Below are 27,604 nucleotides of genomic sequence, written 5' to 3'. Positions count from 1 at the left end.
CAGCGAGCTGATTTCCCAAAAATTTCTGATTACTCCAGCCATCCTAACCCCAGTTAGCAAAAAAACTCGACCTTATAATAACAAATCTCTTGACGCAACGTTTTGGGCGGCTTGTTTAGTGGCATTCTTCCCCTTTTTTCGCAAATCAATTCTTCTTCTACAGTATGCAGTGGCTTTTGACCCGCAGAAACACCTCTGGCGCTGTGATTGCCCTCTCTTTGAACTCAGGTAACCCAAGCTCGATGAGAGATATAGACCGTAACCTTTGAGCGTCACAGAGACCATTATGTAATGGCCAAATTATAAGGATTTGTATGGGAAAAAAATTCCTATATCAATATAAAAAATGTCAAAGAGTTTTCGATAAAAAAAACCCCTACCTGAACCCCCTTGTCTGTTGTTCTTTCTTCTACGTGGTTTATGGAGCGATTTAGTGTGATTCTAGTGAGTTTTAGTTCCACAGAGAGAAAAGCAATGGAACTAAAACTCACTTCGTCGCTGGCCCAAAAAAACATTCAATATACCAAAACTGGTATAGGTTCACCGCTGTTAATGCGAAATTTTGGGATTTTTTCGCCATCACTTCTAGGAAGTGTATTATTTTATCTGTTGTGATTGCAGGTATTCGCGTTTCAATGCGTGAAACATCACGTCCGGTAAGTGACAGTGGGCCTTTAAATGTTATTACTATTGCCAATAAACACTTGTGTAACACAAGAGCTAGATGTTGTCCTAAATAGAGTCTTAAAATAGAGGACATTGTCCTACACAGGGTAGGTATTTAAGGTTATTTTCGTCCTAAACAGGGTCAGGGTTTCAAACCCCCAGCGGCACCCCTATACCCAAACATGGGTCAAGTGCCCCCCCGGTACCAGTACAGTTTAGACTTACTGGAAGCTTTTTTTTCATAGGATCTAGCTATAACATTCAGCTCAAATACATCTGTCTAATTGTAATAACCAGCTCAGTTAGACTTTCTTTGCCCCTGAACAGTCAATACTTCACTTTTGCAACAAAAAATCTTGGTGAATGTTCTCCCAGTGTTGAAGTAAGTAAGTTGGAGGAGTGTTGGGGGGGGGGGGGGGGGGGTTGTCAGGATAATTTACCTTCTCTGGTAGGAGGATACCATTTACGTGGTCAGAAACCACACTGTATAGGTTTAGATCGCTGGGTCTTCGGTCTTCGTTTTAGAAACACCCCGTGGAAAGTTAAAAGACGTTGGATCCGGGCCTTTCAAAATCTTCAGAAGCAGAAGAAGGTAAAACTGCCTACGGTAACTCCCTCGTTTATATGTAAGCGAGCTCGCCGCTCATGATCCCACGTAACGTGGCTAACTATACCGCTGGTACTGTTACTAAGATCAACTGCAGTATAATCAACTTCCGGGATACTGATTAAGTGTGGCATTTACATAACAGACAGCTTGACCGGCTTGAATTTCTTAGTTATTACCACTATTACCATTACAAAACCTTACAATACCTTCACTAGCAACTTACCTTCTGAGATATCATTGTTTGCCCTAGGCGCCTTTGATTTTCCAAATACGGTGTAGTAACTCTTCAGCATTTTCTCCGCCATTTCTGGTGCACGAAAGCATCCCGCGGAGCACAGGGCGTTCTGGGATTGCTGCGATCCTTACAGGGCGACGAGGATTTTGGGTAGTGAAAAGTGTTCAGTGGTCGGAGGTCAGATAGTTAGCATTTTACACACCCACACTGTTAGCAGGTAAGCTGCGCGGATCAAAAACATTCTTTTGTAGTGTTCAATAGAGAGTGTTAGGCACCCCAAGTCCGCAAAATAGAGGGTTTTCACGGCGGCCAATCTGTACTGTATATTTAGTAAACTAAAAATAGTGTTCACTAGAGCTGCCCCCGGTTTTGAATAGTTGTTTTTGACGATTTGTATTGAATATAAATATTGTGCATACACTGTTGTAAATTTGACGTTTCAAATATTTTATTGAAGTTAATATTTATAGAAATAGTCGACACACTGCTTTGTTAATCTGACAATGTGACAATCTATGACAACCATACAATATTGTATTTCAACATTGTTTGTGTAATATTGAGGCAAAACATGAAAAAAACTTGCAATAATGTATCGCTAGAAAATATCATGAATTACGATCTATTTATATACATGTAAACCAGATAATGTAAATCTATTTCAATCATGTAGTATTGTATAATTACTCAGGTGATTATAGAGATTCTGTTGATCTGATTGGTCGAGGATTGCATCATATCCTGCTATAATCACCTCGCGCGAGGTGATTATAGCGGGAGCACTAATTTTCAAAATGGCCGCTTTGCGATTTGTTGATGTTTCTCAGAAAGAAGTAAATAGGATGAAAGAAAATGCAATTCCGAAAGACACTAAAGATGCAGCTAAGTCCGAGGTGACACTTTTCGAAGGCAAGATATGAAAATTTTGCTAATTGTAATAAAACCTGTACAGGCCCGCAAATGATCCCGGCCCGCAAATGATCCCCGGACCGGAAATGATCCCCTAATTGAACCGCAAATGATCCCCGGACGGGAAATGATCCCCAGATAGGACTGCAAATGATCCCCGATCACCTGACCATAAATATTGAATGGAATGGACTCAAATTTGGACAGTGGATTTAAATTTTATATACTTCGTTGTTTTTTTTCCTTAATAACACACACCAGTCGTTATATTAAGCTATCTGCATGAAAATTTCACAACTTAAATTATAATGTAGCAGCACAGTACAACAGAACAATTTACCTATAAAGAGTAACATACATGTATATGATTTACTTATACCATGACAATGCCTAAAATGTGCACGAATTGTACGAAACTCTTCCAAATTAAAGAGCAGGTCAATTAAGATTTTCGTAAGTTTTTTTTTTTCAATTTTTATTTTTTCGAAAAAGGAAGGAGAATCGGTCAATGCGCTTCAGATGGCAGTCAAATCTCACCCACTATCGTCGCCTTTGTTCTTAATCGGATCTTAGTATTAAGCAGAAAGTTTAAGCCTCGGTCGTCCATACGTTATCGCGTAATATGTTGATTTTGTCCTTCGTTTTCGTTTTGCAGCTAGTTGGACTCCCAGTCTTTTTTTTGTCTATTTTGTTTTTTACAAAACACACTGTCGTCGGCATAGACCTACAGAAGACCATTGTCCCCCTCCATGGGGAGCCGCTTGCCTTAGCTTGGCAACCGAGTTTGCCATCCAAATTTTTCCTCGATCACTATAGGAGGTCTATTGTTTACGGGAGTGCTGTTGACAGTTTAAGACCACATTAGTTTCACCCATCCCATTGTAAAACGTTCACAGCAATCAACACTCACTCACTGCGTGCAGTCGATTATTTCCGGTTCAGTCAAAAACCTCCGAACAATAGAAAATCCGGAGTAAAATAAAGTTATCGTCGATGTGCAGCAAGTATTAAACACGGCAAACCAAAGGCGACACACCCCATTGCTCGTCCTTTACTGGCGATACACCCGAGATAAGAACGGCCGAGTTCAAAATCTCCCTCTGAAGAAACTTCTATTAAATATATCAGAGTTAGCCGGCTCACGAAGCAAAGGCGACGCACCCAATTACTTATTGTTCACAGGCGACACACCTGACAGCCTGCGAACATAGACGTATTTCCGGCTGTCGGAGGGAATCTCGACAGCCGGAAATACGTCTGCGTTCAGTTCGCAGGCTACACACCTGATCTGAGAGAACAACTGGCATGTATGGTCCAGTTTATATAAAGTAAATTGTTCTGTTGCACTGAGCTGCTACATTATAATTTAAGTTGTGAAATTTGCATTCATGTAGCTTAATATAACGACTGGTGTGTGTTATTAAGGAAAAAAAAACAAAGTATATAACATTTAAATCCACTGTCCAAATTTGAGTCCATTCCGTTCAATATTTATGGTCAGGCGATCGGGGATCATTTGCGGTTCAATCTGGGGATCATTTCCCGTCCGGGGATCATTTGCGGTTCAATTTGGGGATCATTTCCGGTTCGGGGATCATTTGCGGGCCGGGATCATTTGCGGGCCTGTACAAACCCATGGTAAATTGCATGTTTTCGATGTCAAGGACTTAAAATGAAGACAACAAATTAAATTAAATCCGAGCAAGATTTTCTTTATTAACAGAATGATTTCACAAACAAAACGAATTTAAGACAGAGTTAACGTCTGTTAACCGGCAAAGCCATCATGTCAACAAGAAATTGTGCGATAAAGTGCTATCGCTGACACTTGTGATCCCAGCTCAAGTTTTACACCAAACAGCCTGGTTCATCTTCATCTGTTTTAGTAAACGCGTCGGAGAAACCCAACATTCATTCACAGAAGTCAGTGCTTTGTCTCAATGAAGCGGCAGTTAAAGAATACTGACATTCTGCTTGAGGCATGTGCAGTTTATCGATTGCGCATGTGATTTCAATTGAGCATGTGATCGACAGACTGCACGTCTCTGTTCATTGACGCGTGACAATAGGCCATTTTACAGTTGCTTACTCAGTGACCAGGCCTAATAATGGTAGCGAGGCTGCCGGTGACCTTGTAATGATACAGACCTCACTGTTTTTATCATGTAAATTGTGTTGTTGTGATGCAAACTAGCCTGCATTTGCATAAGAAAAGTAAAGAGATTTGTATCAAAACAAGGTCACCAGCAGCCTCGCTTCCAGCCATAAGCCAGGTAACACAGCAACAACTGTAAAATGGTCTATTTGAAACAAACAAACAAAATCGACATTTTTTGGACGGTTCTTGTTTTTCTCTGATAATCACCTGAGTAATTATACTAAAACAATTATTCGCCTCAGGCTCAGTAAATATTGGTGAATATTCCCCTCAACTTCGTCTCGGCGAATATTCACCAATATTTACTTCGCCTTCGGCGAATTATTGTTAAGTATTTCAACTTTCTGACACCACCTTGCGCGCTTGCTAGAAAATTATCCGAGACCACCGTGCACGCCAAGTTTCATCAAATCGGGAAACCTTCCCATACTACAAACACATTTCTTATGTTTTTTTTGCTAAAAGATTCCTTGTATATATACACGCGGGGAATTCTAGAGTGCCTCCTTAGGTTTTGACCTCTGGGGCAAAAACCCTGCGGGGGCAATAAACCCCTTCAGGCGGCTGGTATGTCGGCTGATAATGTCTGCGGCTGAGAGATTGTCCGAAAAATGGTTATGTAGAAACTAAACGCGTATTCATTAAGGTAATTGTGTTATTTTGTGTAGAAATGTGGTCAATATCTTGTGCGTGTGGTATCACAGGGGGCCCACACAAACTATGTGACCGTTTGTATTTTGAATTTATAGAGGCAATGTATGGGAATATCGAAAATCCTCGTATTATCGTACTAGATTGCGATAGATATTCTCATTTAACATCTAAATAAACGTAGTTTTACCTTAAATGTTGTGTGTTGTCGTTCCTGAGGTTGAAGACGGCGATTTTAGCCATTTGAAGGGTTCGGCATGACCCTTCAAATGGCTAAAATCGCCGTCTTCAACCTCAGGAACGACAACACACAACATTTAAGGTAAAACTACGTTTATTTTAATGTTAAATGAGAATATCTATCGCAATCTAGTACGATAATACAAGGATTTTCAATATTCCCATACATTGCCTCTATAAATTCAAAATACAAACGGTCACATAGTTTGTGTGGGCCCCCTGTGGTGGTATTTGTAGTTACATAATTTGGTGTAAACTATTCACATTTTTGTTCACAAGTTTTAGCAGTCTTTATAGAATTTTTGGCCGTTTAGTGGGCAGTATATCTTTTCACGGCTAAAGCAGTTAGTCTACCTTCAAAGTTTGTTCGTCCACTTTATGCTTTAGGACAGTCGGTTTTTCCAGTGAACTTCGGTTTACCCAGCTCAATCGCTTCACTTTGTCAATACGCTACATCGCAGTTTCTTCGCCGCTTTCTGTAATTTACATGATGATCAATTTCAAAACATAATCAAGCAGTCAAACCTCAAACTAAACGACCATGATTTTGCGAAACTTAAACAGTTAACCTTTATTACCCCTTTTCAATTGATGATCGGGGAAAACCATGTCTAACAATGGACACTAATCTAGACCCAGATAATAATTACTACAATCACATCATACATCATATTGATAATTGTGATTACTATGATGAAGAGAAGTTAAAAAAATTGTTACGAACTACCAATGAGACAAATTTTTCGATTTTACATTGCAACATAAGAAGCATTACAATTAAGCATGCTGATTTTGTTGACTACCTTGATTCCTTAGATCACAAATTTAACAGTGATAGGTTTAACAGAAACATGGTTAAATAGCAACAATGTGAATGATTTCCCATTATATCAATACAGCTTTGTGGGAAGGGTACGCAATCATAAAATTGGCGGTGGTGTGGGATTATATGTAAAGCAATCCTACCAGTACCGTGAACGACATGACCTATCGATTAACATAGATGATGTAATAGGATCACAATTTGTTGAGCTGGCAAGACCGGACAATATACTTGTAGGAGTAATTTATAGACATCCAAATGATAATTTAGATCAGTTTAAGGAAAGCTTATTACAATTACTTCAGAAATTGGATTCCCAGAAAAAAGTGTTTTCTTGTGGGAGACATAAATTCTGACCTGCTTAAAGTTGAGGAAAATCGACATACAAATGATATTATAAATTACATGTTTTCATCCTCTTTTTACCCACTCATTTCAAGACCCACTAGAATAACGAGTACAAGTGCAACACTAATAGACAACATTTTTGTTAATAGCTTTGAAGATAATTTTACTACTGGTCTACTATTAACAGATATCTCTGATCACCTACCTATTTTTCAAATAGCGACTACCATAGCTTAAATACTAACACGACCCCAAATATCAAAGAAACAAAATATAGAAAGATAACAAGTGAAACTCTCAAACTCTTAAATCAAAAACTAAAATGTGAAAACTGGAAAGAAGTATACAGAGAAGAAAACCCACAGTATGCCTACACTACATTTTAGAAAATATTGCATAATGCATTTGTTGAAACAGTACCACTAATGAGACGAAAAATTAGTTTTAAGACGTCATATCAAACCCCGTGGATCACAAAAGAAATTCTGGCCTCGAGGAAACTTAAAAATAAACTATATAAAAGATTCGTTAATAACCCAAACAATACAAATGAAAAAAATTACAAAACCTATCGACACAATTTTAACAAAATTAAAAGACTTGCAAGAAAGTTGTATTACAACGGTAAATTTCAAGAATCACAAGGCAACATAAGACAAACATGGACACTAATAAATGACATAACTAATAAAAATAAATCAAGTTCAGAATTGCCAGACAATTTTATGAAGGATAGTAACATAATTACCAATCCTAACGAAATAGCTAATAAGTTTAATGAATACTTTGTTAATGTAGGACCTAAACTAGCTGAAAAAATACCACCAAGCAACGTGAATTTTAGCTCCTATTTACCTGCGAATAATCAGGACTCAATATTTTTAGACCCATGCAACTACGGAAAATGAAGTCAAGATAGAATTTAATCAATCGAACGTCAATAAATCAGGTGGCTATGATGAAAGGCCCCCAAGGGTGATAAAAGCAATTTCAGATAACGTAGTGAAGCCACTAACATACATTTTAAACCAAACCTTTCTGACAGGAATCATCCCTAATTAATTTAAAATGACAATTGTTACACCAATATTTAAAACAAATGATAAGGGGTCATTTTCAAACTATAGACCCATTTCCGTGCTTCCATGTTTTTCAAAAATATTAGAAAAGTTGATGTATAAGAGAATCATAAAGTTTCTAGACAAATATAATATTCTAAATGAACATCAGTACTTATGGCTTCCGTAAAAAGCATTCAACAAATCATGCAATATTGGACCTAGTAACTAAGATAACAAATGCTAAATTATTGAAAACAATCAATACATGATGGGTGTATTTTTAGATCTGTCCAAAGCATTTGACACAGTGAATCATGTTATCTTGTCTGCATAAACTAGAACTCTATGGAATAAGAGAAATAGTGCTGGAATGGTTTAAAAATTATCTACAGTTTCGAAAACAGGCTGTTAAATATAAAACAACAAAATCAGACAGCTTAACAATTAGTTGTGGAGTGCCTCAAGGCTCTGTGCTGGGGCCTCTTTTGTTTCTAATCTACATCAATGATATATCCAAATGTTCCCAAATACATTATCTTTTATACTATTTGCAGATGACACAAACTTATTCGTGACTCATCATGATCTAGAAACTCTCATCAGAATTATGAATGAAGAACTAAAACAGGTAGCATTGTGGTTAACTGCCAACAAGTTATCACTTAATGTAAATAAAACACATTTAATGATATTCAAAACTAGGAAAAATAGGCTAAATTATAATGCAAATGTAATTTTAAATGATAGCCCTATTGAAAAAGTCAAGTATACTAAATTCTTGGGAATAATCATTGATGAAGAACTCTCATGGAAATATATTAATCATATTTCAACGAAAGTCTCAAAAATGGTTGGCATAACGGCCAAAGCAAGACATTATTTATCCCTCAAATTACTCTTAACACTTTATAACATCATGATTTATCCATATTTAACATATTGCAATGTTATTGGGCAAATACCTATTCTACCAGGCTAAAGTCTTTTTTCATGTTACAGAAGAAAATTGTTAGAATTTGTCGGAAACCGGATATTAGCGACAATGAAATGTAGTGAATGTGTAATGTAAACTTGATTGACATGTGAATGATTTTGACCGGTATCAAATAATAAGCGAGAAGGATTTGTTCGACTGAGTATAGAAGGATTTGTACGACTGACTATTGAAGGAGATCGTAACTGCGAGTGTTTATTACGCGGGATGCCCTGAGGGGGCATACCGTGTCTTAAAACGGGTCGATTTCTTTTTTTTTTTCTTCGTCGTATACACAAATCGGTACATTAATTTATTCATTAAACTCTCCCCTCTCCTACTCGGGATGTATTGTTTTGATTGTCTTCAACAAAAGCAGGCCAATCAAAATCCATTCTTGTCGCTTATATTGCGAGGGAGGGGACCCACTCACCCCTACCTGTGTGACGTCAATGCATCATTTGATATATTTATTAAAGACGGATTAAGTCGCGCCATATTGTTTTAACATGTTCTGGACTCAAGTGTGCCGTTTTCAAAGGGAAATTTCACCATTTTGAAGCCGTAAATCGAAAGAATAACTTCTAAGAAGCACCCGACACGTAAAACGGTGGAAATTGGTGAGTTCTTAGTGAAGGAATCGTGCTTTGTTTGACAGTCTTAGACCACGACGCGAGACTGAAAAGAGGTCATTGAGAAGCTTACGTTATCGTAATGGAATTCCACAAATTTCCGCTGATAGTCTGAGTCGCGTAACACACGGAAAACAACGTAACGCGATCGTCGTGACTCAAACTATTCCATTAGCAAGGATAGTTTTATCAATCGGCAAAGCATACAGTTGGAATAAATGAATCAGCCCCAGCATCTCGCGTAATGCCAGTATAGCAGGCATCTTGGTTATTCATTAAACTCACCCCTCTCCTACTCGGGATGTATTGTTCTGATTGTCTTTAACAAAGGCAGGCCAATCAAAATCCATTCTTATCGCTAGGGAGGGGACCCACTCACCCTTACCTGTGTGACGTCAACGCATCATTTGATTTCTTCATTAAAACTGCATTAAATTGTGGAGCCATATTGTTAACATGTTCTGGACTCAAGTGTGCCGTTTTCAAACGGAAATTTCACCATTTTGAAGCAGTAAATCGAAAGAATAACTTCTAAGAAGCACTCGACATCTAAAACGGTGGAAATTGGAGAGTTCCTGGCGAAGGAATCGTGCTTTCTTTGACAGTCTTAGTCCACGACTGCAGGCAGAGAAGAGGTCATTGAGAAGCTTACGTTATCGCAATGGAATTCCCGCAATTTCCCTTGAAAACCTGAGTAACGTAACACAAGGGGAACAACGTAACGCGATCGTCGTGACTCAAACTATTCCATTAGCAAGGATAGTTTTATCAATCGGCGAAGCATACAGTTGGAATAAATGAATCAGTCCGGGCATCACGCGTAATGCCAGTATAGCAGGCATCTTGTTAAAGAACGTTATACAGTCCTCTTGAGTGGAGTGGAATATTTTCTACACAGTGGTCCTGAACGAGCCGGATATGGCCAGATTTTGGACGAGAGAACGCTAGAAAGTCAAAGAAAGGCAACGCAATGGAGAATACTGATGGGACGGTGCCGCCGACAGCTAGTACAGCTGCTGGTACAGAGAATAGTAACAAAGCAATCGAGGTTAGTCTTGCAAAGAAAATAAAAATTAGAGGATCCTTGAGAGGAGCGGCTACGAAACTCCGTAACCGTATCGGCGAACGATTAGCAGATGGAACTGTCTCTGTGGACGCGTTTTATTTGAAAGATAACATTCAAACAATTCAACAAAAGATTGAATCACTAAAGAAACTGGACGAAGAAATTATTGATCTGATGGCGAGTTGTGACGATGACGAAGTAGAAGGGCGCATGGAAATGGAGATTGAAGGGAGTGATTCTGTGCGAACTGATTTGAACAGAATCGTGGACAGAATGGAAGACGCATTGAAACAATTGTCGCCACCGCCCCCAATTCAACAACAGATGCCAACTGAAGGTCAGAATGTTTTCCCTGGGTTTTACGCGTCGACATCACAATTTCCCGCTAGTTCGCCGGCGCCTAAGAAAACAGCCAAATTGCCTAAACTGGAAGTAAAGAAGTTTAGCGGGAGAATACAAGAATGGCAGGAGTTTTGGGATTCCTTCGAAAGCGCCATCGACAAAAATGAAAGCCTCGCAGCGGTAGATAAGTTTGCATACCTGCGGAGTTTAGTTGTCGAACCGGCGAGATCGACAATCGCTGAGTTCTCCCTCACTTCAGCGAACTACACCGCGGCCGTGGAGGTTTTAAAGAAACGATATGGGAAAGAAACTGCCATTCAGAGAGCGCACGTAAATGATCTGCTCAATTTGCCACACGTTTTTAACGACAAGGACACCCCGCGGTTGAGAAAGTTATATGATAGTTGTGAAACACATTTCCGAGGACTAAAGGCTCTCAGCGTAAATGAAAATACCTACTCAGCAGTGGTTGTACCGGCCGTACTGCACAAATTACCCGAGGCCTTTCGACTGACTATCACGCGGGGCACGGATTTCCTAAGCTGGTCCATGGAGGAAATGCTGACCGCATTTTTGAACGAACTGGAACTAAGAGAAGACCATGACCACGTGGTGACCGCGAGTGCTGGATCTCCGGACCAGAAACAGAGTGCATTTAGGAGCAGGGACAGCAGAATGAGAGGAACCTCGACGAATACTACCTTGCATACGAGACAGGAGACGGATAATTGTGCCTTTTGCCTGGGTAAACACGCCCATGAACACTGTCCTAAAGTAGTTGATGTAAACAAACGTACGGACATTCTATACAAATTCGCTAGATGTTTTAAGTGTTTGAGGAAAGGACATCGTGTGAGAGACTGTAAATCTATGGAGTTGTGTAATAATTGTGGCCGAAATCACCACATTTCTGTATGCGAAGTTGCGCCAGTTGCGCGTCCAATTACCGCTAGTCCTAGTAGCTTGCACGTGGGTACGGGTGGGCGCGTAGCCTTACAAACAGCATGCGCTGCTGTTAGCGGGGAGGGAGAACCGCGGAAGGTTAGGGTTTTGTTCGATGCAGGTAGTCATCGCTCCTTCGTGACCGCCAGAGTGGCTCAGCACGCGCAGCTCAGAGTGATTCGCCAAGATTGGCTCGGGATTAGCACGTTTGGACAAACCGCCCGAGATACGCAGCTAAGAGATGTTGTACACATGAAGGTGAGTGCTTTAGGGAGTCAGAAAGTTATTGAGATAGAAGCCTATGTAGTGCCTGAAATTTCAACAATTCAAAACAGCCACGTAGAGATTGCAAAATATGAATACCCCTACCTTAAGGGCCTGTGGTTTTCAGACGTGAGTAAGGGAACGGAAGAAATGTTTATCGATGTATTGATTGGCGCGGATTACTTGTGGAGCTTCCAGAAAGGGTGCACAATCAGGGGCAAACCAGACGAGCCTGTTGCCGTGGAAACGGAATTAGGGTGGGTACTGTCAGGTCCCATGAAGAGCTCGGGGAATGGGAGCGAAGCCCGTTCGGTGCAAGTTAATCTGATCGGAAGTGCTCGCCAAGAACGCCTAAATTTAGAGAGTGACGTCCATAAGCTGTGGGATATGGAAACACTAGGCATCGTTGAGTCTGAAGACGAAGTACACGAGGCGTTTGTAAACAGTGTGTCATTTACAGGGAACAGGTATTCCGTTAGATTGCCATGGAAGGAGGGGCACCCAGAACTCCCAAGCAACTACGCTACGAGCTTGCGCCGCCTCAAGACCCAGGTCGCTAGACTGGAAAAGGAACCGGAAGTGTTGATGGAGTATGCGTCGATAATACAAGATCAACTAGAGGCTGGGATAATAGAGAGGGTGGTAGAGCTGGAGAAGGCGCCTAAAGTTCACTACTTGCCACACCAAGCCGTGATACGTAAGGAGTCAACAACCACGAAGGTGCGGGTTGTGTACGACGCATCGTCGAGGGAAGGTAAGGTAGGCACGTCCTTGAATGATTGCTTGCATGTTGGGCCCTCGCTGAATCCTTTGCTGTTCAATATATTGTTGCGATTCAGGGAGAACAGAGTGGTACTTGTCGGGGACATAGAAAAGGCGTTTTTGAATGTTGAAGTCGATGTGCTGGATCGAGATTGTTTGCGTTTTCTGTGGATGGAAAAACCTCCCGATTTGTCTCGTATTGTTATATACCGGTTTTGTCGTGTTGTATTTGGAGTTAACGCATCGCCATTTCTGCTTAACGCCACAATTAGACATCACCTTAAGAAGTATGAAGAATGTGACCCAGAATTTGTGCAAAAATTGAGAGATTCGTTTTATGTAGATGATTTTGTGGGGGGTGGAGCGATGTCGGCAGAAGTTGTAGAGCTGTACTGCAAGACCAATGACCGAATGGTAGACGGAGGCTTCAATCTTAGGAAGTGGCTAACCAACGATTCCCAGGTCAGAGCCAGGATAGAAACCGATGCGAAAGTGGACAGTGGTTCAGTAAGTGAAGAAGACATCACCTATGCCAAATCATCGGTGGGGATGCGGCTAGGCTGTAGGGGTCAGAAGGTGTTAGGATTGGCGTGGGACTATGAAGCAGACGTAATCAGTTTTGACTTGACGGAAATTGCTGAACGCGCAAAAGGCCTTCCTGCCACGAAACGAAACACCTTAAGGCTGCTAGCAGGGATCTTTGACCCACTGGGAATTATGGGCCCGGTTACAGTGAAAGTTAAGATTATGTTTCAGGATGTATGTCGTCAAAAGAGTGGTTGGGACGATCCACTTCAGGGTGAAGTCAAGCGAGGTGTTGAAAGTTGGATCAAGAGTCTCCTAGATTGTCAAACGATCACGATCCACCGATGTGTTTGGGATCATTTGCGCGAAGAAGTACTGCATTGTTCTCTCCATGGCTTTGCGGACGCAAGCAAGAAAGCTTACTGTGCTGTTATTTACCTGGTGTACCTAACCAGTACTGGAAGATACACAAGAATGTTGACTTCGAAGACGAGAGTCGCTCCATTGAAGGAGTTGTCGATACCGAGGCTAGAGCTCATGTCGGCGCTGATGCTGGCGAGGCTTATGAGTAATGTGGAGACGGCGCTTTCTCATCAGGCTGGAGTGAAGCGGTCGAGATTGTGGCTGGACAGCATGACTGCGCTGCATTGGATTATGAACCGTGGGGAATGGAAACAGTTCGTCCGACATCGCGTCAATGAGATTCTAAAGCTGAGTGAAAAGGGAGATTGGAGTCATTGTCCGGGTGAAGAAAACCCAGCTGACATTGGATCGAGGGGAGTGTCCGCGCTGGAGCTTAAGCAAAGTGAGTTGTGGTGGCATGGTCCGATGTGGTTAAAGGAGAAAGAAGACAGTTGGCCGACAGTGAAAGCGATTGAACCCACGACCGAGAGCAGTGAGGAAGAACGTAAAGCCGCAGTTTTGGCAGTACAAGTTGACACGCCTCTCGGTTTAGACAGAGTTGTACAGATTGACAGGTACAGTTGTATAAGAAAGCTTTTGAGAGTGACAGCGTGGATTAAACGCTTTTGTTTCAACGTTCAGAAGAAGACCAAAGAAGAAAGGAAGCGAGAAGCCCTCACATTACAAGAGTTAACAGAGGTGGAAAATGACTGGATTAAAGTGGCACAGAAAGAGTTGAAACGAGACGACAACTACAAGCAACTGGTCGGTACATTTGGACTGTCGGAGGATTGCAATGGTGTACTTCGATGCAAAGGGCGTTTGGAGTACTCAGATTTGCCTCAAGACGCGAAAGAGCCGATAATTTTGCCTAAAGACCATCGCTTAACGTACCTGCAGATTCAACAGTGCCACAAGAGAGTCTTGCATAGCGGAGTGAGAGGCACGCTGGCGGAATTGCGCTCGAGATTCTGGGTACCAAAAGGTAGGCAATTAGTGAAGAAGGTGCTCAGTCAGTGTGTTGTATGCAAGAAGTTGGAAGGAACGTCGTTTGCGCAGCCACCGGTTTCTAGCTTACCGGAATTTAGGGTGAGACCGTCCCCTCCGTTTTCTAAGGTTGGCGTGGATTTCGCCGGGCCATTGTACGTGAAGGCTAGAGGTAAACAGATGAGAAAGGTATACATCGCCCTGTTTTCGTGTTGTGTGACAAGAGCTTTGTACTTGGACCTAGTGGAGGATCTTTCAGCAACAACCTTTCTACGTTGTTTGAGGAAATTTACCGCCAGAATGGGAACACCCACTTTGATTGTGTCAGACAACGCCAAGACGTTCAAAAGGACAGAGAAAGAACTGCAAACTCTCTACCGTCACCCCGAGATAATAGCAGAACTGGAGAACAGACGAATTGAGTGGCGTTTTAACCTGGAGAGGGCCCCATGGTGGGGTGGATTTTTTGAGCGAATGGTTGGGAGCGTTAAAAGGTGTCTTCAGAAGGTAATCGGTAATGCCAGGTTAACTTTCGATGAGTTGCTGACGGTACTTGTGGAAGTGGAAGGCACTCTGAATTCTAGACCGCTAACGTACGAGTATAACGACCCCGAAGGGGAAGTTTTAACTCCCGCACACTTGATCTACGGAAGAAGACTTCAATCATTGCCGGAAGTCACTGAAGAGGAAGACGAGAGTGAGAGCACTTGTGCAAGGCGATACAAGTATCTGAACCAGAAGTTGCAACATTTTTGGAAGAGATGGCAGAGAGAGTATTTGACGGATCTACGAGAGTGTCACAAGATGCAAGGTTCTTCCAACCGAAAGTCGCCTAAGGTAGGAGATTTAGTTACAGTTTATAATGAAGGCACAAAGAGAGGTAGTTGGAAGCTAGCAGTTGTAGAAAGCCTCATTGCAGGAAAGGACGAAGAGGTAAGAGGAGCGAGTGTGAGAGTGATCACAAAGGGGAAACAGGTCCGCATGAGCAGGCCTGTACAAAGGCTATTCCCCTTAGAAGTCCGCGCAGCATCACTGGAAGACACACCGAGAGTGAATGAGGGAGGTACTGCAGTAACAAGGCGGGACAGACCTCGCCGAGCTGCCGCGCTAGATGCTGCCTGGAAGACGAAGGACATGCTACTGAATTCTGAGCATGACTAAACGAAGCGGTTCATCCTTGACTCAAAAGTGAGTCAAGGGTGGGGGGAGTGTCGGAAACCGGATATTAGCGACAATGAAATGTAGTGAATGTGTAATGTAAACTTGATTGACATGTGAATGATTTTGACCGGTATCAAATAATAAGCGAGAAGGATTTGTTCGACTGAGTATAGAAGGATTTGTACGACTGACTATTGAAGGAGATCGTAACTGCGAGTGTTTATTAAAGAACGTTATACAGTCCTCTTGAGTGGAGTGGAATATTTTCTACAGAATTATCACTTTCTCAAATTATACAGAAGACTCAGGATCCCTGTTTAAGTCTTTAAATATACTCGATATCTATGAATTAAACATTTATTTAACTGGGATTTTCATGTGTTGGTATTATCATGGTAATCTTCCAGCATATTTCATAACTTTTTTTACCAAGAATGAAAGTATACATTCTTTTATAAAATAGCCAACATGAAAATGTGATTCTGATTGGTCCAAGAGAATTCATTATATCTCCATAAAGCACGCAGCATACGTCACAAGTCAGAGTGCATTATAGCGCAACATATGCACGCAAGCTATGTCACAAAAATTTGCCAAACGCAGAAAGCAAAAAAATCTGCCGGTCCGCCATTATGGCTGAGGAAATTCCCCACTTTAACCTCAACTTCGACTTTCTGTATACTCAAGCAAATGACAACGATATCAGGAATGAAAATGGTCAAAGAAGGGAAAAGGAGTAAAGGTTTCCTGGCCTAACTGAAGAACAAAGAGACCAACTTTTAGTTGACGTAGAAGCAAAAGCCACCAAAAGTTCAACCAACTGGGTTGTGAAAGTTTTTAAAGGTACGAAGGTACGCAGATAGACATATAATAGACCACCACAAATTGAAAGAAAAACTTTAAATTTAAAACTGTATTTATTTCATCAATAGAATCCTTTGAAAAAACAGAGTATTTAAATTAGTACGTCGGAGCTGTACTTAAGTGGCAAGTGTCAGTATCAACAATAACATTCCACTTGATAAATTCAGTTAAGTGGGTTTTGTAACGGTCATGTTGAAACGCAGACCATGCAGACTGCAGACTGCAGACCGTGCAGACTGTGCAGGCCGTGCAGATTGAGTGTTATTTTTTTTACTTGTACCTTAATTTTTCTTGTAAGACATTAATTAAAGTAGTAAATACTTTCACTAGCTAGTTTCCCGCTTCCTTTATTACAGTGCAGGCCTCAATTTTAAGTGAGGAAGCCTGACTTGTTATAAGCCTCGCGGTTTCTTTCACGTTTTCTCGCCATTTATCTTCTTTCCTTAACTTTCTTTATTTTTTTCATCTTGTGCTGTAAATGTTGTGGATATGGCTGTATTGTATTGTATTGAATTAAGCGAACCAAAACATACGCGTAAAATGCGTCTGCTGCGGAGGGTGTCAGTAAAACGCGGGGCCGGGGCCGGGGCCGGGGCCGGGGCCAGGGTCTCTTTTTTTTTTTTTTAACATCACAGGTCATTTGTGGGTCAAAAAAGGATTCAAGCCAATATAAAAAAGTTAAGTCTCTAAAGCTTACTAGCTTAGGATAGGTCATCGGTGACAACACTCGATGCAGTTCCGTATTCTGGCGGACATTGGTTCCGTGAATTGACTTTAGCACTCTCATGCACTTTGGCGACTTAGTTATTCAAAGACATTACAATTGCATATTAATATCAGGGTTTATTCTAAGTTATCCTGAACACCGAACTTGGTACGGACCGTTGAACGGTCGAACCGTCGATCGCTTTTAGCGTTTACTTTTATAATTAAATCTCGCTCCAAGAACTCACTAGACTGTTCGCAGCCCCCCTATTTTTCTGTGGGATTCTCGAGACCAGTATGCTTCGGTATAAGGTTATATGCTTCTGATTGTATTAATACTGCTGAGATCTTTTAAAAAGTTCATTAGAGCTTGCTAGATCTCCTGCCTTATGAGATAGGGTCTTGACAATCTGCGAGCCAGCGAGCCATGCGAGGCACTCAGGTTAGCCTAAAAAACACTCCGGTTAGCCTAAATAGCACTCAGGTTAGCTTAAATAGCTCCCCGGTTGGCTTAACGGTTAGCATTTATGTTGGGGGTTGTTTATGCCTCGCATGCCTCGCATGTTTTGTTCATCCCTCGCACGTCTGCCTTGCATGGCTCACACATTTGGCTCGCTGGCTCGCACATTGGCCACACTCTATGAGATATTACATATTATATACAGTCGAACCTCCCCTTGCGACCACCTCTCGTAAGCGACCACCTCTCGTTAGCGACCACTTTTCCAAAAAACCAAAAGTTTTCAAGTCAAATCACTATAGATGGAACCTCTCGTAGGCGACCACCTCTCGTGAGCGACCACCTCACGTAAGCGACCACTTTTAGAGATGATTGTTTAAAATTTTCAATTGTTTTTAACCTCCCGTAGGCGACCACTTGACACACAATCTGCTGTATCTCTCACTGGGGGAAATTGCAAAATGTGTCGCTGTAACATATTGGCCCACATCATTACAGTGGACCCGGGGGGGGATGGTACTCCCTTATATGACCTTAACGAGGACGTGCGGCCCGACAGGGTATGGTTTTCAGGGTGTTTTGTCTTGAACGGACGCCGTATTAAAATCTCACAGCCGAAGCTACCGGAAGTGTCTCCCGAAATAGCTTACCTTTGAAACAATTGATAACATACACAAGCACTATAGTGCACACTGAAATAACCTTTAATCAGGTTGAATCCCTTGTAGGAAAGAAACTCTCTTATCTTGTAAATAGCATGCATGTACATGCATGCTATTTACAAGATATGACTTTCTCAACCTTGTATTATTCAACCTTGTATTACTCAACAGAAAAATTGTGGCGATAAAGAACGTCAGCTGAACAAACAAACAAACAAACGCGAAAGTTGTAAATGTTTTACGCTTGAAATGTAACGTTGCAAAAATGCCGTTTACTTTTTGCTCCTAAATCAGGCAGTCTAAAGAAAAGTTATTACTTTGGGTTTCGATAAGCAATTAGCAAAAGGGTGTGGTCTCCGCAATTACCACATGTAAATTACCCGAAATTTAGACCCCCTGTGGTCTGACCTCTGGTAAGCGACCACCTCCCGTAAGCGACCACATATCCTTGACATTATGGGTGGTCGCTTACGGGAGGTTCGACTGTATGATTATAATGTACATGTTTGAATGAAAGAAGGCGAATAAAGAATATATTTATAAAAATTCTTCGTTTGTTGTTCATTTAATAAAGCGTGTTAATAATTCAGAATGCTGGAGTTTCTTTTGCCGCTGTGGTTATTACAGAATATTTCGCTTCGAGGGCAAATGTGAAATTTTGAGGACAATTTCTCAGCCAAGGACATTATCAGCTGACATACTAGCAGAAAGGGGTTTATTTATTTTATAACCCACCTATTAATTTTTATATCGCGCGAAAACCGCTCGTAAAAAAAAGCCAGTGCTGATCTGATGGCGGATGCGCGCGATTGACGTAAACAAGTATATTTGATTGGTTTACAGGAACTTTATTTTCACTGTGATTGGACCAAAACTTGCCAAAATGACTTAGTTTGCGTAGGACTAAATCTGAAAGTCTACTCGTAACTTTCTACACCTTAATTCAAAGACGTTGACAGCATGTTTTTGTTGACATTTTTGTACTTTCCGAAACGGCATTTGCGACCAGCTTTTTGCTGTAAACATGACTGGACATCTACAAAACGAGTTTATTTTTCTTCCATGTAAAATAATAAAGATGAAAAGGTGAAACTCTTGAGCTGGCTTTTTTCGGCTGGCTTTGTTTCTTTTCAATGGAAATAATTGAAGGGCAAATATCGACGCAGGCGGGGGTTATTGCGTGATAACTGTCATGTGAATTTGCACCACGTGACGTAAAGTAGCCAATAAAATCACGCGAAAATTGATGGGTGGTTTATAAAGGGACGTAAACAAAACATGGACCCGGGTCCATGGACCACCCATGTGGACCCGGTCCATGGACCACCCCTCCAATTTTATCAGGTAAATCATCTACATCATATCTTAAATTTACAATTCATAGATAAGGCAGAAACTTAATTTTACAGAAGTTATTTGGTATTGAAATCCCCAAATTTACCATACAAAGTATTTTACACTACGTTTGCCCCATTGCCGTATCATGGATTTTACCGCGAAAAGGTGATGCGATGCCATGAATATAAACAGATTTGAAGCGTTGTTCTCAGGCCACACTTTTTTTCCTTTTGATTCAATTTTCAAGATAATTTATGCGCCCCAAATTCAAACTGTTCTTGCTAACCCGTACAGTCAAGTTTCCTTGAGGAAATTGTGATGAGGATGAGGATTTTGGAATGACATCTGCACCTCCCTCCAAGTGGACACCATGATCTAAGCACACAAACCCTCCCCAGCACACCTCACTCCTAAACAAAGCCATCATTTTCATACACACAAATGAATGGAAAACTGAAACAACCCTCAAATTTAATCATGCATGTTACCTCTAATATATAATTAACAAATACCATGGAACACAGCTAGGTTTTCTCTGGAGTGAGAAGCGAAAAAAAGTCCGGGGGAGGGGGTATGCTCCACTGTAAAAATTTAATGTTTGGCCCTTCTAAAATGTCAGGAAATGCATCTTAAACAGCCATGTGCAATTTATGTACTTACTATGAATAGCACAGATTTCTAGCATCAGAACTATCTTAGGTATAATAAATCTCCTGTATGAAACTCATCATCACATATCAAGATGAAATCAGTGGCTTCATATTTCACACATGCCCTTTCTGTCTTAGCTTAACGGAGTAATCCCTCCCTTACATACATCTCAAAATCAATTTAATCCATTGAAAATGAATCACGGGGAGTGCGAGGGTAATAATTCTAAAGATTTTATTACTATTTCAGTCAAAAAACACTTCAACGTGTATCACTGTACAAGGTGGGGTGGTCCATGGACCCAGTCCACAGGGGTGGTCCATGGACCGGGTCCACGAGGTGGTCCATGGACCGGGTGCACATGGGTGGTCCACGGACCTGGGTCCATGTTTTATATATTTTACCCTGGTCATTACTCATGATTACTATACTGTTGTGCACTGATTATACATATTTTTGTCTATTTATTCAGGAGATACCAACAGCAAGTCATGTCGACGCTACACTTCCGAGAGACAATTTTATTTATGTTACCTCACATTGTGCTGATTTTTGGACAACACAGCTCTAAGGCTGAAATCATCAATAACTGTACGGATTCCACCAATTCAACCTCCTGCATCTATACTTATGTGCAAGTCTTTGAAAGCCTAGCAAAGTCAGACAATAGTTTTAATATCTCATATGCACTATATCCTGGAAGATTGAAGCCATCATCTGTTCGTGTGTTTGCAAATGTGTATGGACCTGATAAAACTCAGAATTCTACACCAGCTCAATACACATGGAGTATGTCCTGTTTGTATGTTGCCATCCCCGATGTGATCCTGGAGTTTTTTTCACTTGGCTCCATTTTGGTGAACCCTCGAACGCAGGTGCTTAACATACAAATTCCATTATTTTGTTGCAATGTGTCAACAAGTAAAGAGAAAAGGACCAGTGTAATTGATGGAATGCTGATGCGTGCTCTATCGGAGGTAAGCAATCTTTTCAAAAAATGAGTACATAAAACATTGTACATTAACAGTAATAATGCTAATATTACTACTATAATGTAAATTAATGGGATATATCTGGAAGATTTATTAAAGATTTTAAGATACAACAACTGCACCTGCTTTATAAGGAATTCCTTGACTTTCTTGACTAACTTGAAGGTGGCTGTCAACACAGTCTTTGCACACACGCTTTGGTGAAAGCTGATGGCATGTGTCAGTGCATGCTCGATCAAGGACTGAGAAAAATACACATGGAAGCATTAAGAAATCTTTTTTAGCGGCAAAATTCACTCTTATCTCCGTGTGTAAATTCTTTTTCAATCTTTTCCTTGGAGAAAGAGGTTTTAAATTTGGAGCTTTTGCTTTTATCACGAAAGGGTCATCAGTGAAATGAAGTGTAAAAACATGGCTTTGCACCTCACGGAATGGGGAAGAGGCTGTCTGATCACAGTAAGCAACCACCATCTGTTTTTTGTGAACACCCTGTACAGGATGGGACACTCAGTTTGCTGGGAACAGACATTGATCCTGGACATAGAGCCTACAGATTTCAAGCGCCAAGTTAAATAACATAACATAACATAATATAATATTTTTTCAAGAGGAGGGAAATAAATTAATAAAACTGCATCTTGAAAAGGAAAAACTAGAGGTTAGCCCTATGACGTTTCCCTAGCTAAAAAGATGCGCTCAAAGAATTATAAAGCAATCTTTATTAGAAGGAAACAATCTGAACTGAACAGAGATGAAGGATATGATCTACCAGCGGTCTTCAACCATCTTTTGTCACGTGATCTGAAAGGATGACATGATAAAAAGGTGAGATGACCAGCCATGCTTTTACACTTCATTTTGCTGATGAAGCTTCTGTGGTAGAAGCGAAAGCTCCGAATTTAAAATCTCTTTCTCGAAAGATAATTACGCTGCAGCTTTAATATTAAAACATGAAGGGAAACTTCTCTTGTTACAATATAGCTTTTAAATTTTTAACTTTTTAGTATTAAGCCCATGCAAAAAGAAAATTGTTTTTTTCTGAAAACCGTGTCAGTAGAAGAACTAGTGAAGATGGCTGAACCGTACGGAGGCATGGGAGGGGTCAGGTAGACAGAAAGAGGAGTGATCGCAAGGCCGAAACCACTAAGGTCAATGAGAGACCAGTCAAATAATCAGACAATTACCCCGCGGACATCAGCCAAAATGAACAAACCCCATAACCGAAAGCCATCCCAGTCCCACAACCGAAAGATCAGCACAAGAATGAACAGATTAGTATCCCGTTCATTCTGCATCTATTAGCTGAATGAACGGAATACAGTTTTCTGAGAATAAGAGGAATTCCTCCATTTTGGGAACTGATTTTCTTTCCATGCTCAGTGTTATTCCTTAACCAGGATAAGAATTGTTAGGATTGTCCTAAAAGCCAGAATGCACCTTAAGAGTGTTGTTTGTCTGTTCCACAGTTGCAGGATCTTGCTGTGAATCCGAAGCTGCGGGATTCAAGATTGAATACAGCTGAGTGTGTCATACAGGGACATGAACCAAACATAAATGCTCCAGGAATGAGTCCTTATACCAGACCAATTTTATTATGTTCTTTTTACTCTGTTTTGCTTCTCGGTCCAATAATAGCCTTCTTTGCCTTAGATTGGCTGGGAAATAAACCCGGTAAAGAGGGTTATGTATGCTGTGTAAAAATATCCGAAGAAGAAGCAAGAAATGAGAATAACGTAATATGTAATCGTAAGCTTATCACATATAGTAATAGAGAAGATGCAGCAATATTCTCTGCAAAATTTTTATGCAATTGCTTGTTGCCCACTGAAATTGTTGCTATTTTTGTGGTAACTTTTTATTTGGCTAATTCAGTCCCAGAAGACATTTATGTAATTCCAGTGATTATTGTCGAAGGATTTGTGATATGCATTGTACAGTGTTGTGCAAAGTGTGACTTCTGTGGCGAAGCCAAGAAAATCACAATTTATCGCAGATCGTCCTTCATCGCATGCTCAAACTTAATTTTATACCACTTTTTCTGGCTGGTAATTGGGATCATGATAAACCCACCCTGGGGGTTGACGGTTTTGCTAATTGTCTGCTTTGTTGGGGTCGCCGCATTCTATTCAGTGAATGCTATTCGCGATGCAGAGGATACTATTCACCGCTGTTTGATATTTCCAGCTGCCTTTGTTGGCCTATGCCTCGCTGTAGTTCTTACAGTGTTGGCTGGGCAGTCGTTTTCTGGAAGGGAAACTGCAGATGATATCGTTAAAACGGTGTTATTATTCGCTGTTGGTAGAATTTCCTGGATGTATTGGAAAGATAGGACTACTTCCGTCAAACCAATAACCCAACTGCTGAACAAAATCGATGAGCTCCTTAACAAGATTGAGCCTTACGTGACTGGCAAAGCCAACCCAGGTAGAAACCCCAAGGAAAAATCTGAAGGAATTGAGATGGCCGAAATCAAGAATGCAGAGGATGTGGGGGATGATGCAGAGGATTCAGGGGATGATGTTGAAGAGGAAGAGAAAACAAACCTGGTAGGTGTCCAAGTACATACGTAAAATTGTGAGGCCCTTCGCTGTAGCTGTTCCACTTCAACGTCTCTGAACATACCTACCTCTTACTTACCGAGTTCGAGGTCCGTAAACTTGACAGTACGGACCAAGAAAGCGAGGTTAGTAAGATATTTATTATATCTCTGAGGTTTATCGGGCGCGCGGGAAAGGAAATTAGTTGAAGTTTAGCGGGCCGTACAGAAAATTAAGGCCCGCAATATTGACCAATCACACTGCGCGTACTAACTGAGAGATATAATAAAGTGCCGTAACAGAGTTGGTTAAGGGAAAACAACAGGGATTTTTAAGGGGAACGTACACACACAGACATTAATGGAAATTATGTGCACATGCCCATTCCTCATTTACTGCCTGAGTACAAGATGTTGTCATGCAATATGCAGTGCCAAGTACTATGTGTGCATTTGTCTGTGTGGGTACCGGCATAATGGAAGCCATTGTCGCACTGTTATCGATTTCAAAGTATTGTACTAAGACAAGGTGCTCGCAAGGATCAAGTGTGCACGCTGCCCAAAACTACTTTCATTTATTAAGTTAGACAACATCTGCTATATAACAAGAGATTGTCATGATAATTAAGTGTTTCAGTTGTAAAAGACGATTTGGAGAAGTGTTTTTTTTTTTGTCATTTTGGTGAGCTCCCGTAATATTTGCCCATAAATGTCAATTGTTGACCTGCATAAGTGACTAATGTATATACATGCTTTTGTTAAGGGTAGTTACAGCATATCCTAGGAGTCAAGTTCTAGTAATCGCTGTTAACTATCATGATTTAATACAAATAATTACTAAGTAAGTCAAAATGTAACCAGCGGTTTGACAACCACCGTAGTGAAAACCTCAGATTAAAAAAAAGAAGAAAGAAAAATTAGGACAGCCGGAATCAAAAGGGAAGGTTTGCTTTGTAGTTTTGGCTGGTAGGTTTCGATTCACTTTGTCATTTTCTGTTTTCACCAACGGTTGTCGGCGTTAGTAAGTTGAAAAGTGTATGACTCGAAACGTTAGTGACTAATCAGAACATTAACGTAACTTTAGAAAAGGACTTAGGTAGCTTTCATTTGAGTGGTTACGAGAAACGTTTCATTGCCGGATAGATGCTCAACTGTTTATTTTATTGGTGAATTCTCCAGGAACTGCTAGAAGACTGGTACGAGTAAGGGATTGTGGGATCGATTGGGTACACGCCGACATATGAGTGCATTTTCAGCGTTTTCCCGGGTTTACATAGCTCTTGTTAAATAGTTTCCACCCAAAAGAGTATTTTCTTCACCGGTGCCGCCAGCTACCCAAATGATCCCATAATCCCTTACTTGTACCAGTCTCCCCGTAGTTCTGGAGTGAGAAATTGTTGTAGCATATAAACCCGCCGACTGCATGATCAAGTTAACAGAGCAAATTCAATTAAGATGGTTTATTCCACTTGCTGGTTTGTGAGTTACGCAATTTTCCTTGTATGCGCACCTCGTGTTGGACGCCGGGTTATGCGAAACATCCAAAGAATAATATTATTGTTGTGGCGGGCATAAGCGAGGTCTACTGCATATGCCTAAGAGCTTGCCACTTTCTGTTAAAGAAATTGACCAATAGGAAACTTAAAAAGGGTGGAAAGTAGACGTGATGATATCTCTCTGCCGGTTTGAGATAAATTTCTGCTTTGCAGATAATCCGTTAAGCAGGTCTCCTGAAACAATTGTAGGAGAAGAGTCCCAATAATCTGTTTTCTAACCCTGACGTTGACAAATGTTAAGAAAGAGGTTATAGTTAGTATAAGTTATACTTGTTAAATCGATTCTGAAGTTTATAAACAAAATTAAGACTAGCACTTAGACTTAGACTAAGACTTGCATGAAAACTGCTATTGTAATTGTATTGTAAACTGCCAAGTCAAGCTTAACCCTACGTGTATGCTATACTGTAAGATAATTTTCATCTGATAACGTGAATTAAAGTTAAACTTTGACTTAAACTTGGTGTATATTTTAAATGTTGTTCTTGACCACATGTGACAACAAACCTCACAGTGATACGCAGATGTGTGATTCGGTTTCATCAAAACTTTTTCGGACAAACAATAAGGTTACTACTTTTTCGGGTTACTACTAGCAAGTTGTGTTGCTCGACAACTAAGAAATCACCAACTACATCGTCTTTAGCTGCGAGCATTTTCAATAATTGTAACAATGAGGAATCGTTTATCCACCTCCAGGCTTATTCTTTGCTGTTTTTGGTCGTATGGGACGTCATACTCTCAGCGATCGTTTCCTATTTGTGGTTTTTATACACTTGTAGCTAACAAGCCGTGCCCTTGTAATTACACCCACACACCCACACACACGCATAAATCACCTCCAAAAATTGTTAGAAGTCTTCAATAAGGACTACTGAATTCGTTTTGAAGTCTCTATTGTGTTCTTTTTGTGTTTACACGAAAAAGCAGGGGTCTGATTTCGATGCGTAGCCAAAATTTTGATGTTATTTTGATTTATTTTATGTATTTTACATTTCACTACACCCCTTCCCTTATTTATTCAATTTTGTTTTATTTATAGTTTTATTTGACCAGGAGCCATAATCAGGGATTATGGCTCCTGATTTTATTTATTTTGTTATTATTATTATTATTATTATTATTATTATTATTATCATTATCATTATCATTATCATTATCATTATCATTATCATTATCATTATCATTGTCATTGTCATTATTATTGTTATTATTATTATTATTATTATTATTATTATTATTATTATTATTATTATTATTATTATTATTCCTTCCAAGAGCTTCTTCGGCCCCCTTGTATTCCTAAAAATGACCATATTTATCCTACATTTGCCGCTCGCTGTTTTGAGTTTCTTACTGTAGTTAAATTGAGTACTTTTGCGTTAATATCAAAGGCCAGAAATATTTTTGCACTGTTCTCATCTGGAGTACCCTTTTTTCAAGAAAGCATAAACGCGAATATCACGTTTGCCGTTTGTTGCAAGACAGTTTTAATTATAATTTAATTCTTGCTGCCTTGGCCGGCCTATTTCCAGTTTGAGTTGACTTTGTCACTGAAATAAAAGGTATTCAAGGTATATCGACATAGAGAATTCGCGGAGACCAATGCAAATGCGCCACGCAACCGAATCCAAAACAAAATTTCAAATATATTTCCATTATGGAAAATAAAGCGTATAATGCGTCTTGAAACAAGGTCTACCGGCTTCTTCCCGTCCCATGGACGAAGAAGGGAGACCTTGGGAACGAGTTGAAGTGCATAAAAATACTTTCTAAGACTGAATTTAAGGGGTTAACGGCAAGCCGTTCAGACAAACTAAATAGCAATGCAGATTAAAAAGTCCATTAAAAAAGGAACGCGTAAAGTAAATTGTTCGCGAGGAAGTTGGTCCCCAGTATATATTCTCCCAAGTCTTGGGAATCATCGTCGATTCCTATTTGACCTAAGATTCCCACATTGGAACACTGTGTTTAAGTATTCAGTCAGCTTTAGTAATGAGCAAACCTTTTAGTTTCACTCTGGTGAAATATATCTGCCACGAACATTAAACGAGTAAACTCCAGGCTGTTTGGAACCTTCACC

General features: G+C 40.4%; 2 protein-coding genes across 2 annotated transcripts; both read left to right on the top strand.

Annotated features, from left to right (window-relative positions):
- Positions 1 to 11,544: 11,544 nt before the first annotated feature.
- On the top strand, positions 11,545 to 15,994 carry LOC146448228 (uncharacterized). The gene has a single exon (XM_085102682.1). The coding sequence runs from the start codon at positions 11,585 to 11,587 to the stop codon at positions 15,755 to 15,757; it is 4,173 nt and encodes a 1,390-aa protein (XP_084958808.1). The 5' UTR covers positions 11,545 to 11,584; the 3' UTR covers positions 15,758 to 15,994.
- Positions 15,995 to 20,912: 4,918 nt separating this feature from the next.
- On the top strand, positions 20,913 to 24,147 carry LOC146448227 (uncharacterized). The gene is made up of 2 exons (XM_085102680.1): positions 20,913 to 21,414; positions 22,896 to 24,147. The coding sequence occupies exons 1-2, from the start codon at positions 20,929 to 20,931 to the stop codon at positions 23,997 to 23,999; spliced, it is 1,590 nt and encodes a 529-aa protein (XP_084958806.1). The 5' UTR covers positions 20,913 to 20,928; the 3' UTR covers positions 24,000 to 24,147.
- Positions 24,148 to 27,604: the final 3,457 nt, after the last annotated feature.

This window comes from Pavona decussata, unplaced genomic scaffold (genome assembly GCF_977016875.1).
Source record: "Pavona decussata unplaced genomic scaffold, jaPavDecu1.1 SCAFFOLD_1247, whole genome shotgun sequence".
NCBI lineage: Eukaryota > Metazoa > Cnidaria > Anthozoa > Scleractinia > Agariciidae > Pavona > Pavona decussata.
This window is presented reverse-complemented; position numbering and strand designations above follow the sequence as displayed.

What these genes read in the sequence shown, in the direction of transcription:
- LOC146448227 (XM_085102680.1), top strand. Translation starts at nt 20,929, where the DNA reads ATGTCGACGCTACACTTCCGAGAGACAATTTTATTTATGTTACCTCAC. An exon ending in TGATGCGTGCTCTATCGGAG is followed by an intron (nt 21,415 to 22,895) that starts GTAAGCAATCTT and finishes TCTGTTCCACAG; the next exon opens with TTGCAGGATCTTGCTGTGAA.
- LOC146448228 (XM_085102682.1), top strand. Translation starts at nt 11,585, where the DNA reads ATGGAGTTGTGTAATAATTGTGGCCGAAATCACCACATTTCTGTATGC.